Source organism: Eurytemora carolleeae, unplaced genomic scaffold (assembly GCF_000591075.1).
Source record: "Eurytemora carolleeae unplaced genomic scaffold, Eaff_2.0 scaffold712, whole genome shotgun sequence".
In the NCBI taxonomy this organism is placed as follows: Eukaryota; Metazoa; Arthropoda; class Copepoda; order Calanoida; family Temoridae; genus Eurytemora; species Eurytemora carolleeae.
In genome coordinates this window covers 59,710-73,734 of record NW_019396598.1, presented here as the reverse complement: position 1 = coordinate 73,734, position 14,025 = coordinate 59,710, and the positions used below count along the sequence as shown (strand labels likewise).

Here is a 14,025-nt window from a genome sequence, read left to right as displayed (position 1 = left end):
CACACCCGTGATATATAAACATAATCACACCAATTAAACCAATTAAAAATTAATGTAACATTCAAAACATATATCAAATTTCAGAAAAATGGAGCCTTCTGATCTTGTTAAGATTGAAGAGGGGAGTGAACTTGATCAGATTTGGAACCGGTTTTTAGAGTTCGAGGATTACACCTACGATGATGAGAAGACAACATTTACAGGGTTTTTAACCGAATGGCAAAACAGGTTAAAATCTTCAAACGTACTTTGTAAAAGTAAACCCACAAGCTATGCAATGAACTATTTAAGTAGGGTTTCTGCAAATAATATGAAGGTTTTTTTGTTTCGGTCCACACTTCATTAATAAAATAAATACTGAAAAGATGACAGAAGATCAGCAATTTTACTTAATTGTGATGGTATTTCTTAAAAGAGGTCACACATTTTTTTCATATAAAGATCATGGCGCAAATAAGCCATATATAAAAACTGACGAGCCAATGAGCTTAACAGTCCCTTCTAAGTTTACTCTGTTATTATAGGTTGACCGGAGCTATGGAGGCTGGTATTTCTTACTCCGAAACCGTTCTCTCCTTGAAACTAGTTAAGAACTCCAGGTAGAGAAATATATTTGGTACAAAAATAATCCCCCCCCATTCTTTAAACATAATGTTTTTCCCCACCAGTATGTTAAGAATTTTAGAGTTTTTCGCTGAAATGAAAAAAAAATATTTTAATAAGAAATTTTTGGAACTATATTTTGATTAAACTTGCCCAAGAATCCTTGTTTTGCTAATATGTATCACTGACTAGGATAGACCGGGAGACAAGATCCAACATATTCAACCATCTTCAGTCAAAACCTAACTATCTTCAGGTAGAAAGGGTTTCTTTTCAGGCTTAGTGCATTAATCTTACTAGTAGATTTATTCAAGATAAATAAGTCAATTATAAAGGGATTTATTCATGATAAGTAAGAACGCTATAAAGGGATTTATTCAAGATAAATAAGTCAATTATAAAGGGATTTATTCATGATAAGTAAGTACGCTATAAAGGGATTCTATTCAATTAGCAAATTAATCTCACTTTTTGTCCCCAGGACAAATCGAATCTCAGAATTTTTCTATTTCGAAAGTTTGGTGTTGTCTGGGTTTTATATTGATCTACCAGGGGTTGTAATCTGGCAGCACATTCATCCATCCACGCTTCATTCAAGCTGAGAAGAGGGTTGACAAGATTCCAGCTGCCTAAGAGGCTTTTTAGGCCTGAGAATATAGAGTGCAGGAATTCTTATGATATACTGGAATGAGGCCCAGGTGCCATACTGATAGGAAACATCAAAACAGAAACAGAAAAGAAGTTTAAATGGCACTTTTCTCCAGTCTAGTATTAAAACTAGTCACATTCCTGGAGTCCTGGACATCAAATGGCTAATTATTCCAGAAGGAAACCACTTAACAGAAAAGAAATTTTGTCTTATGTCTTTTTTTTATCTTGTTGCAATAAGATTCTTGTAGTAGGAGGTATTTCTGGTCAATCTAGTTTGCTGATCATCTACAGTAGTAAGTAAGTAATTAAGCTAGAAAGCGATTTTATTCAGTCTAAACACATAAATCTCACGGGGAGATTTATTTATAGTAAGTAATTAAGCTAGAAAGCGATTCTATTCAGTCTAAGCACATAAATCTCACTAGGAGATTTACTCACAGTAAGTAATTAAGCTAGAAAGAGATTCTATTCAGTCTAAGCACATAAATCTCACATGGAGATTTATTCATATTAAGTAATTTAGTTAGAAGGAGATTATATTCAGTCTTAGCACATAAATCTCACTAGGAGATTTATTCATAGTAAGTAATTAAGCTAGAAAGAGTTTCTATTCAGTCTAAGCACATAAATCTCACTAGGAGATTTATTCATAGTAAGTAATTAAGCTAAAAGAGATTATATTCAGTCTAAGCACATAAATCTCACTAGTAAATTTATTCATAGTAAGTAATTAAGATAGAAAGAGATTCTATTCAGTATTAGCAAATAAATCTCACTAGTAGATTTATTTATAGTAAGTAATTAAGCTAGAAAGAGATTCTATTCAGTCTAAGCACATAAATCTCACTAGTAGACTAGATTTATTTATAGTAAGTAATTAAGCTAGAAGGAGATGCTATTCAGTATTAGTACATTAATGTCACTAAGAGATGGTTAATTCATCTGTTGTACTGTCTGTGTTGTACTGCACAGTAATGTATAGTGTAAAAATGGCTCTTATTCCCTGGTGGTCGGCTTGATTCTTTTAATGCAACAGAATTTCCAGTGTCAGATTATGATAGATTTTGGGAGAGCCGTCTTTGATTAGCGAGGCTTTAATTTACACACAGCTCATAACTGGGTTGATTCATTGGAACTTAAACGGAGGGAGCTCAAGCCTACAACCTAGATTGAAGGTTTGACAGCGATCATTATTATTATTATTATTAATTATTGTATATTATATCATGCCATTTTGGAACTTTAATAAGGAAAGTTAATGTATAATTTAGTATAACTTGCATAATTCATGTTGTATAGAATACCCTTAATTTCAAATAAATCGAATCAAATAGTCTTATAGACTTGGGATGCCATTTCAGAACATTAATGTCTCTTGTTTGTTTCAGATTAGAATTAAAGTTTTAGAAATAATAATAATATTTAATATTCATTTGGATTTATTTTATTCGTAATTGGATTTTATCCGACTTATCCAATGTATTTACTATTTATAAATAAAGTGTTTAAGAGAAATTTTTAATTTTAAAAATGATCTCTTTTGTCAGAACTTGCTTCCAAGCAGATCAATGATTTAATTATACTAGGTTTATTCATTATTTCAATATTTTTTATGAATCCGTATATACTAAGGATCCGTTTTATTTTGATCCGGATCCTGGAAAATATGTATCCGATCCGGATCCAGGTCATAAACATTTCTTTAAGACTTCTGTTTTTTTAACAAAGGAAGAATTTTCGAATTATTTTTCTTCTGTTTTTTCTTTATGTTTATGCTAAAATCTCTGTTTTTTCAACAGCTCAGATTTGGGTTTTGAGAGAAAAGGATTTTTGTTTGCAGTTTTTTGTTGATATTTTGCCGTGAACTCAATCTGAAAACCAATTGACAATACGATGTAGTCTCGATACTTGGATTAATTCTATTAAAATTAAGCTGAGATGAACAACCCTGATACAACTTCTCGGATAGCTTAATTTAATTTTAAAATTCTATAGTCGTAAGGACGATTAAACATTTTATCTTATTAAGGGGGGGTCTTGGTCAATTCAATTAACAAGAGATAGATTTTTATATTTTATATTCAAGGGCCCATGAAATTGCGAATACAAAATGATGGAACAACAATAAAAAAGAAATATATGATCCTTTAATTTGAGTAAATAATCTTGAATGCTGTCTTTTTTTAATCACAAGTTGCCCTCCATTTACAGATGGGCATGCCCGACTCACAATTATAATTATAGGAAAAATTATTGATTAATTATAGGAAAATCTCCTTCTGTTCACGCTGAATGCTTTGAATGGGATGAAGAATGAGAATTCTAAATTTCTCGTCAAATCTGAGGTAAAAAATATTAAAAATCTCACAATATTTTAATCTGAAATTTAAAATTTTGACAATTTTTCCTGTAAAGGGGTTTAGAATAAACGAAAGTGGAACAAATCATTTGTAAGCTTTATTTTTATTTCCATTCTATGTTTCTGTTCATAGAATTTGATTTTAATCTTTCTCCATAAACACTGAAAATGTAGTCAAAAACACCGGTTAATGCTAATAATTCATTTTTGGATTAAATTACGGTTCATATTTTTCCCTTATTGTTGTTTTGTGAACACTTCCTTTAAGATGGATGATGTGAGCACACTGAAAGTACAATTGGATGAGAGTGTAGACAATGAAGAGGAGGATGATATAGATAAGGATGAAAATTATTTAAGGTTTTTTTATAAATTTTAATTTATTGTTCTCTAAACTGCTAGAAAGTGCTGTTGATATTTTTCTTTCTACGCTGAAATTTTAAAAAATGTGAATGAGATTAATTTTCTTGAGTTACTATAACATGCATGGTGCTAGGAACTGTGAAGTTTTTCACTGATTTATTTACGAAAATTTTTAGTTCAAAATAAGATCGAAGACTGTAATCATTCCAAAGTAAATTAATATTTTTTTATGAATTGAATTAATCTTGTATTTGAATAAGTATATTTTCTAAGAATTTCCATAAAATTTTTGAATTTGATTCATCTTTTCTGTGATTAAATAAATTTTTGAAGAATTTGAATACAATTTTTTTATTGGATTTCCTTTATTTAATTTAGCGGAGGGTTTGATGAGCATGAAACTAGAAATCCCTTCAAGTGTTCTATTTGTCCAATGTCCTGTCCTAGGTTACAGGTTAGTCAGGGATGTATATTTTCCTAAAAAATCATTCTTCCCTTTTAGAAAATAATTTATTTTCCCAATAAGTTTTATATGGTTGCGCCTATCGTTAAAACAAATTTTTTTTTGCTAAAATGGGGAAATAAATGACTTTTTTGGGGGAAAAGATTTCTTTTTAGGAAAGCTTCATAAAGTATGAAAAACTTGCCTTTTGATGTCACATTTTTTTTTGTTTTCCTCGATTCATTCAAAATCATTTCCCCACCCCTGGTTATAAAAAATCGTTTCTTCCACCACCAGTAATAATTTACCATAATTCTTCCGACGACATTTCCGGTTTGTCATTATTTTCTAGAAATGGAGTGAAAATCTACAGTTGAAAATTATAAATATTTAGATGGAAAAACAAGAACATATTTTCATATTTTGCTCGAGGTAAATTAATGGGTACCGGTGTGAATCGGACATGCCCGTCTTTGACCAGAGAGTCATTTGATTATACCATCTCTTTAAGTGTTCTAGAACCGGTTTGTTCAGGAGTTTAAGGCCCACGAGGTGGCGCATGAAATGCCGCGTAGGAAGTTTCCATGCTCTCTTTGCTCAGCATCTTACGATACTCAAAAACTTTTAGGAATAAATCTTACAAGAAATTAGAAAAGTTTTGAAAAATTTAAATTGAAAAATATTTAACTAATAAAACTAAGAAATTATGCCACAATTTAGATTTTACACTTCACGTTTTTCAATGATATGAATGAATGAAACATGGAAATTAAGAGACGACTTGACTGTGTTGAATGCCGATAGTTAACGAATTATTGATATTCAAATAAAGGTTATATTACTTACTAGCTGAAGGGCCGGTGTTTCCTGTGGAAAAAAATAAAAAATGATTTGAAAAAAAATCAAAACTTGAAAAATAAATTAGATTATTTTAGCCTATGTTAACCCCTAGGCTACCATGAGTGTCCACAAAAAAATTCAGCCCATTCGGTCAAGCCGTTTGGCCGGCTATAGGGAACATATATACGAATGTCTTGTTTTATTACATAGATTAGCATTCATAATTAATTAGAGATGAAAATTGGTAGATCACTTTTAGGAAATCCTTAGACTACTAATTTATGTTGGGGATTGTTTTAACTAAAATACTGTTGAAATTGTTCTGCGTCAATTAAAAACGTTATGTCTTATCATTCTCCTAATTATTAGGAATCCCTGTGCAGTATTTGCTAGGCCCATCATCTCTTATTTTCAAAGTGTTATAATTATTTGAATTATTAATTTTTTCATGCTACTAGTTTTAATTCGAGCCATTTAAAGAAATGTCTAATTCGATTTATTGGAATAGAAAAACACCGAATAGTTCATATGGACAGCAAGCTCAAATGTGAAATATGTGCCAAAGAATTTTTTGGAGACAGTTCTTTAAAATATCATATGAAAAATGTGCATAAAAAGAATTTGAAATGTGAACATTGTCCCAAACTGTTTGACCGACAGTCAAAGCTTATAAAGCATATGGAAACGCATGTGAAGCGACAAATAGCTCACGAATCTATGTTTCAATGTGATCAATGCGGGAAAGAGATTCAAGGAAAGAAGCGTCTGAGAATACACAAGAGAACCCATTTCTTGTTTCGATGCCAACCCTGCAATAAAATATTTAAAGATCAGGTTTTTTTTACTATGTTTAGTGTTAACTATATGACAGAATTGAATTTCATTTTTGATTTTAAATAAATTTCCCAATTACTGCACCTTGAAATGAAAATGATTTTTTAAGGGGCGGGGAAGTGGTGCGACAAAAATATATAAAATATATGTATTTAATATTGTACAGTTTTCAGTGTACACTTACCTGTAATTGTATCCTTCGCTGGAAACTAACGTGATGTTTTAAACAGGATTTACTGAATCGACATATTCTAAACCATCGAGAGTATCCCTGTGATCAATGTGGGCAAGTATACTACCAGATGGCACTTTTGCAAAAACACATGAATACCATCACCCACGGGGGTGAACGTAAATTTGGTAAGATTATTAGTGAAAATGTTCAAATTTCATCCAAAAATGTTTTTTAGACTTCTGTTTTCTTGCTTTTTATTTCAGCATATAAACGCACACAGATTTTGAATAAAAAACTTAAAATTTATGTTACCGTCTATTTAAAAAGGCTTAGGTTACGTATGAACAATTCAAATGATTTTAGATTATTCGCAATATTGTCTCCTTCAGGTGGATCCATTTCGTTGTTACTATTCTGGTTCTTTTATCTCTTAATTGCTTCTCGTGAATAGCCAAGATTTACTTTATGCTTTTACAGACTGTTACGTCATTAAAATAATCCGCCATTCATAGAGTGGGAGATCACAAGGGAACTTATTGGGTCGGTGTCTGTTAATTTTTATCATTTTTATGTCCAAACCACACAAGTTTTTCCATTTCAGCATATTCCTTGGAAGAACTTAACACTGTTTTAGATCTTCACTATTGTTACTCAGACATAATTTTAAAGGGATACCGTTGCGAATCGGACTCTTTAGCTGGAGAGTCTCTTTAAATTCATATACAGTCCCAGGAACTAAAACAAGGATTGTTTTAAACCCTTGAAATATCGAATTGTTCTCATTACCGGATTTAATTTAGAATAAATGATTTTTAAAATATTATTGTAAATCTCTCTCATAAATTTTTAATTGGATTCGAGGAATATCTGAATGAGTGGGTAGGGGGTAGGGGGGACGATTAAATATTAAATAGAAGGTAGAAGTATTGAAATTTTTATTTATGAATCCTCCATATAAAAGTGGCATGTCCGTTTCACAACGGTACCCTTAAACTTCAAATTTTGTTGCAATCAGAAAACCCACAATTTGTCGGTAGAATAAGAAGAAAATCTCATTGATCCTTAACAGAGAAAGGATTAAAGGTTTTAGAGAAACCACAAATTAAAATACTTAGCTTTCAAAGAGAAGATCATGGATATCTATCTAATTTACACTTGATCATATAAAGCTTTTAAGGGTATCATTGTGAATCGTACATGTCTCTGTTTTTTCGTTTAGTTTTTTTTAAATGGAGGGTCACTTACATTATGCCTTTATAAAACCTTTCCTTTATTTAGCTTGTGATCAGTGTGGGAAAACATTCATGAAGAAATATAATCTACAAACACATCAGGAAATTTTAAATTTATGAAGAAATTACATAAATGAAATTAAATTGTTGATAGAATCTATTAAAGTGTATAGAAGGGGAGGGGATAAAAGACAGATTTGGAACTGGTTTTAATGTTGTTCATCTAGATTCATTTTATACCCTCTTGCGGGGGGTGTAATTCTTAAAATTGTATACCCCTGTTTAAGACACTAACACGGAGAGAGAGAGAAAAATTATCAAGATACCAAGCTGATGTCTTTTTTCCATGTCACATTTATTCGTTTCAATGTTTTTTTTTTTTGTTGTTTTGAGAGAAAACTCTTAATTTTCAAGTAGTTACGATAGATATCTTTTATTTATTACGTACGTCTCAAACTTTTGAAAGTCTCTTCTGTGTTAATTGTTAATTGTTTATTGTTTGCTCAAATTTAATTAAAACCATTTAAAGATGAATGTTTTTTTCAGTGTTAATTTTGTCATTAAAGGGACTGTTATTGATATTGCAAGTAACCATTAACGAGTTGCACGCCCGTTCACAGCGTTACCCTTTTAATCTTTTCCTGACCATTGACGAATGAGATAGAATTCAGTTAACTATCTGAAAATTGATTAAGTTTTATCTTGGTTTCTTTTTCACCACTTACAATAAAGAAAATCGTCAGAAATAAAAAGATTGATAACTTCTTTATTGGTGTCCAGAAAATAAAAGATTGATAACTTCTTTATTGGTGTCCAGAAAATAAAAAGATTAATAACTTCTTTATTGGTGTCCAGAAAATAAAAGATTGATAACTTCTTTATTGGTGTCAAGAAAGTAAAAAGATTGATAACTTCTTTATTGGTGTCTAGAAAATAAAAGATTGATAACTTCTTTATTGGTGTCCAGAAAATAAAAAGATTGATAACTTCTTTATTGGTGTCCAGAAAATAAAAAGATTAATAACTTCTTTATTGGTGTCCAGAAAATAAAAGGTTGATAACTTCTTTATTGGTGTCCAGAAAATAAAAGATTAATAACTTCTTTATTGGTGTCCAGAAAATAAAAGATTGATAACTTCTTTATTGGTGTCCAGAAAATAAAAAGATTTTAAAATTATCACAGTGAATCTGACATTCACATTATAACCACTTGAATCTAGCTTAAAATCCTCTGGCTTAAAAAAATACATTTGCATCATGCCTTTAATGAAAGTTAGACGAATAAAATTTAGTGAATTTTCTTTCACTAGCCTTAGAGGGCGCTTCGCGCCCATCTTCTAAATTAATTGTGAACATGTTCTCTTTGTGTACATCGTAAAACAAAACAAAAATAATTCGCGGATTTTCACAAAAAATTTCGTGGATTTTCAAAATTTTCAAAAATTTAATTAAGATCGAATTTTGATGGAGACAAATATTTGAAATTTGATCATTCATAAACCTTCCCTGTGGTCACGTGATGTCCCACAAAAAATTTGGGCCCGATCGGTTCAGCCGTTTTGACGTTTATTGGATACAAACAGACAGACAAGCCAAATTTATATATAGATTAAACATTTAATGAAAAACAATGAAGATTGGGGGAATTTTTAAATATTTTGTGAAGATTAAAGAAATGTCTTCTTTCACAATCCTGATATAAAATATTATTTTAAGATTGTGTTCAACAATTAAACGTGTTTTTTAAAATAAACTTGAATAAGTCCGACAATGTTGATCAGTTTTAAGGTTTAAAGGTACCGTTATGACCAGGCAGTGTCATATTTGCATGGAGGTTCACTTGAAATTACGCTTGCAGTACCTTTAGACGATTATTATTTGTAATTTTTATTATTGCCATTGTTCAAATTAAAATCTAAAAAAGTATGCCAGTAAAGAGTTTAAACATGAATTTAAAATATTTCCGTAGTTAACACATACGGGAGAGAAGAATTATAGGTAAATTATAAATCTATAAAATAACTAATAACTGTAATGTAACTCATATAAATATGTTAGTAATAGCTGGCCAAACGGCTGGACCAAATTTATTAACATTTTTTAGGGAACCCATGGGTGCCCGAGAGGGTAACATAGTCTACAAAAATTTAATTTTTTTTAAAGCAGGGGCGGTTACACCTTAATCACGCGGGGAGGGGATTGATTAAAAAATGTAAAATTCGTGAAAACGTTTCAATCAATATGAGGCTGGTTAGTCCCCATGTAAGTTAAAGATTCCACCCATTTCACGTTCCCAACTTCGGTTCTATTGGATTGGATTGGAATAATAAGAATATATTGATATTACAGATGTGAATTTGAAGACTGTGGAATGGCATTCTACAAAAAGGATGTCATGACTCGACATATGCGGATACATACAGGTAGGGTAGATAGTTTCTACAAAAAGGATGTCATTACTCGACATATGCGGATACATACAGGTAGGGGTAAATAGTTTCTACAAATATTTTTACCCTCTCCATACACTTCAACCATCAGTTTCAGATAATGTGTTAGGATATTTTATTAACGCTGCGTTTTATTAAAGCTGCGTGAAGGGAAATTAATGGTTTTCAGGGGAATTAATTAGCACTAAGTAATGTTAAAAGTATCAATTTAGGCTTGCCAGTTGATATCCAATTTTTATCTTCTCGCAAAATCGTAGAAAATCCACCCTCATAAAAATATTTACCATTGCATTCAGGCGAGAAACCATATCAATGTGATGTCTGTGAGAGACGGTTTACCCAGAGCGGAGATATGAAGAAACACAGAAGAACACATGGCATTGAATAAACTAAACCTTAAATTATGGGCTCAAGAAAAAGTTGGATTAAGACAATTCAGCATGTTTAAGAAAATGAAAATGTATCAAAGAGACTGCAAGTAACCCTCCATATCAAGAGAATCAAGTGTCATAGAGAAACCACAATCGAAAATAATTGATTTTTTTTTTACTAAAAACATGGATATCTCATTCATTCTTAATCATTAAAAAATTGTGCAGTTACTGTTGTAAATCGGTCATGCCACTCTTTAAATGAAGGGTCAAATGGAACGTGAACAATCCTTAGATAAGGTTTAAAAAACTAAATTTGTACCTGAAATCTACGTTTTCTGATATGAAATAATTTTGACTCTTCACTAGTGTTTTTTTTTTGCCTGTTAATTGAAACCATATCTAACTTTCAGAAAAATGCCAAAAATATCGAAATGTAAATTAAGCAGGTTCGTATCAAATAATCTAAAGAATCATTAAATTAACTTGGATGATTATTAATTTTATTTTTTATGAATAACTAACGATGCCATTATTGAATCATGATTCTCTACCATTGAAGAAAATTATAAAGGTTATCCTAGACGCTTTATAACGAACTCTAAATTGAACTTTTCAGAAATGAAAATTTAAAGCTTATTTTTTTAATTATTGAACATTTGGCTTGGTACATATTTTCCCCGTGTGGCGTTAAAGCGTTGATAGGTAATCCAGGAAACTATTAATTTTATTTTTGAAATTTTCATTTGAAGAAATTAGTCAAAAACTACTGAACATTTCCTTATTTACTAAATTTTTAAGTAACCAAGATCATTCAGTCAAGGGTGAGACTTCAGAGACGATTGGAATTGAAATTACTCCGTTCTTTGCCAAATACAAAATAACTATCAAAGACTCAATTCAATAAATAAGGCAGCCAAAAATGATTAACTCTATTGATATAAATAATTTTCGTTTTTAATTGTTGCTTTTCTAAACAACTTTTTCTTCTTAATTGTAAATTTAAAATTTCGCGATGTTTCTGTTTTAATTGGTGCATTTTCTAAAATAAAAATGTCGACTTTTTTTCCAGGCAACCAATCCCTGGATCATATGAGTTGCTATTTGGGCCTGGTCGGTGCTTTTTTGAATTTTATCGGATACAATTCAAATAATCTTTAATAAATTCTCATTCAAATTTATAAAATCTCATTTATAGGATGAAGAACTTTAAAAGAGTGAAGATTCATGTTAAAGATAATCCTCCTGGAACTGATGATGTGATGTTGGACCATTCATCTACGCGATCTCCGTCAAGGGTAGAAATTAAGTTTTATGGTTCGATAATCAAGAAAACTTGGAAACGGTTGAACCTGTAGGTAGTTTGTGGCTAAACATGTTTCAATAATGCCCCTGATGAATTTATTCATGTCCATGTTAAAAAGTTACACCAAAATACGGATAAATTTGTCATTGTCATTGTTTATAGAAAATGACCGCAGAATGATAAAAAATGCATACACGTTTTGATTGTTCCTAGAGGTAAAGAAAACATCAATTAAATTTTTTCAGGATCGGACTGATGCGATGGAAAGCATTGAAATCAAGGCAGGGGCATATTTGTTACTGAGAAATTATTTTTTTTGCTCTGTAAATGTCACTTTTTGAGGCTTTACACTAGTTTTTAGGGGAAATAAAAAAAATTTTAGAGGAAAATTGATGGTGAAGAATTATCAAAAATGGAGAAAATGCATGATGTTCCATTTTTGGCTCAATCTTAGTAAACAATTATCTCCGTGATGAAGGTTGAACATATCCAGCTGGAGACGGTTTGGAGGCTGTTTTGGGAGTTCGAGAATCTCGAGTTCTCACAGAACATCATGCCCTTCACGCAGTTCATCGTAGACTGGAATCAGAGGTTATTTGATTTAAAAGATTATTCCCACAAAAATATAATTATACTGGGATCGAATTTAATGAATTGGAGCTAGGTCAAGTTCAGAAGTTCATATTAAATCTTCATTGGATCACATTTTTTGGTGCTTCATTATTTTATGGTCATCTCTAGACATATCAGTGAATGCCCAGCTCATGTAAAAAATTGTTCTTAGCGCCAAAAAAACATGTAAAAAAAAAATTTCAAATTTAAATTACCATTGATGTCTTTTTTCTAGACTATGCCATTTATGTTCTAGGCTGCAAAGAGTGGTTGATGTCGGTATCTGCTATCCTGATATAGTTCTAGCGTTCAAGCTTCTGAAGCAGACCAATTTACCCGCTGAGCGCAGAAGTTTGATAATTGCCGCGTTACATTCTTATCTTGAGGAAGATAGAAGGAGAAGTTTACTGCAAGAAGCAATAGGTTAGTGGTTTGGCCGGGGACCTTCTTAAAGGGACTGTAGAATTGATATCATTTTATCCTCCAGCAAAACCGTCATCCAATCAAGGATGAAGTAGATGTGAGTTTTTTTGTCTGCAAATAGATTTTTGTTTATTGTGATTCCTCCAAAAGAAATGTGTGCATTTATGCTGCTGAGACATCATTTAACTTAACGTTTATTTGCCTATTTTCTTGTTTAATCATTTCAGATTTGAAGTTATATTCGCTGATAAACATATAGAGCTACACTATTATTATTTTTAAGGTCTGCTGGATAAAATCTATGAAAACAAAGAAAGTATAAAGAACGAAGCAGTATTGGAGAAGGAGGAAAACGTTGCTCCCAAGATGTTAGAGAAAACTGAAGTTGATTTTGAGCCAGTGGATGAACCTGTAGAAGCATTTTACGATAATGAGAACGGGATTTCTGAACAAAGTCGTTTTCATCATAGCTTTGAAAATACTTACTTCAAGGTAAAACATTTTTTTTAAAATCTTAAATACCGTGCTTTAAAAGTTAATTGCTTGAAGTTAAAAAAGTTTTTTAAATCTTGAACTCTGTGCTGATGCTGAGAATCCGAATCTATTGGACCCGCAAAACTTTCTAAATCCGGATGGGTAATCAAGCTTCTTTATAAAAGATAGCGAAAACAGAAGATTCATTTTTTTTCGGTCAATGACTTTTTTAAAACTAGATCCGGACGAATCCGGATCCGGATCTGCTTCAAAATTAAATTAATCATAATTGAGCACAGTAGAATTTATTTTAATTTTTCGACAATTTACATTTATTACATTATTACAAATGTAAACTCTCTTTTTTTTCTTCTTGTTGTAGGAAGCAACAGATATAAAAGTTGAGAGCCAAGATGTCACCAACATACATTTTACTGGCACTGATCAAAAGAGGTTTGTCAGTTTCAAGAACTTATTTTTCAATCGTTTACTCTTCATAAATTGATAGATATTATTTTTTTACGAGAGAAGATTTTTAACGTGGATAAATTTATATTTCAGAGAATTGACGAGTGAAGATGAGCGCTCTAATCTTGGTCGATGTCCAAACTGTGATAAGGTTTTATCCACCCCCTCCTCCCTACACAGACATATTCAATCCTGCAGGGATAGATACATTTTATTAATATAAATATTACCAAGGTTTATAGAATACAAGGTGGGGGCGATGGGATTTCCGTACACTTTGCTGTGAAAATGTATCTATGATAAAGTCCTTTTTATATGAAATTAAAATCCTTGAATTTTTAATCCTAGTAAGCAAGATAATACTATTTTCAGCAGTTATCTGCAATTTTCTCTTTTAAACCAAAACGGGGGGGGGGGGGGGG

At 31.3% G+C, this 14,025-nt stretch overlaps 1 protein-coding gene across 1 annotated transcript in view; it reads left to right on the top strand.

Annotated features, from left to right (window-relative positions):
• The first annotated feature begins 37 nt into the window (after positions 1 to 37).
• LOC111706094 (zinc finger protein 43) overlaps positions 38 to 14,025 on the top strand; it is a 20,243-nt gene continuing 6,255 nt past the window's right edge. The window contains exons 1-21 of the mRNA XM_023478860.1: positions 38 to 228; positions 525 to 599; positions 796 to 859; positions 3,522 to 3,599; positions 3,882 to 3,973; positions 4,355 to 4,430; positions 4,953 to 5,046; positions 5,767 to 6,092; positions 6,323 to 6,452; positions 7,546 to 7,601; positions 9,469 to 9,497; positions 9,849 to 9,922; positions 10,246 to 10,336; positions 10,767 to 10,769; positions 11,519 to 11,618; positions 11,872 to 11,907; positions 12,105 to 12,217; positions 12,495 to 12,661; positions 12,945 to 13,153; positions 13,518 to 13,588; positions 13,697 to 13,801. Coding sequence (XP_023334628.1) covers positions 89 to 228; positions 525 to 599; positions 796 to 859; positions 3,522 to 3,599; positions 3,882 to 3,973; positions 4,355 to 4,430; positions 4,953 to 5,046; positions 5,767 to 6,092; positions 6,323 to 6,452; positions 7,546 to 7,601; positions 9,469 to 9,497; positions 9,849 to 9,922; positions 10,246 to 10,336; positions 10,767 to 10,769; positions 11,519 to 11,618; positions 11,872 to 11,907; positions 12,105 to 12,217; positions 12,495 to 12,661; positions 12,945 to 13,153; positions 13,518 to 13,588; positions 13,697 to 13,801 — 2,129 coding nt within the window. The 5' untranslated portion in view covers positions 38 to 88. The remainder of the gene's footprint in view (positions 229 to 524; positions 600 to 795; positions 860 to 3,521; positions 3,600 to 3,881; positions 3,974 to 4,354; positions 4,431 to 4,952; positions 5,047 to 5,766; positions 6,093 to 6,322; positions 6,453 to 7,545; positions 7,602 to 9,468; positions 9,498 to 9,848; positions 9,923 to 10,245; positions 10,337 to 10,766; positions 10,770 to 11,518; positions 11,619 to 11,871; positions 11,908 to 12,104; positions 12,218 to 12,494; positions 12,662 to 12,944; positions 13,154 to 13,517; positions 13,589 to 13,696; positions 13,802 to 14,025) is intronic.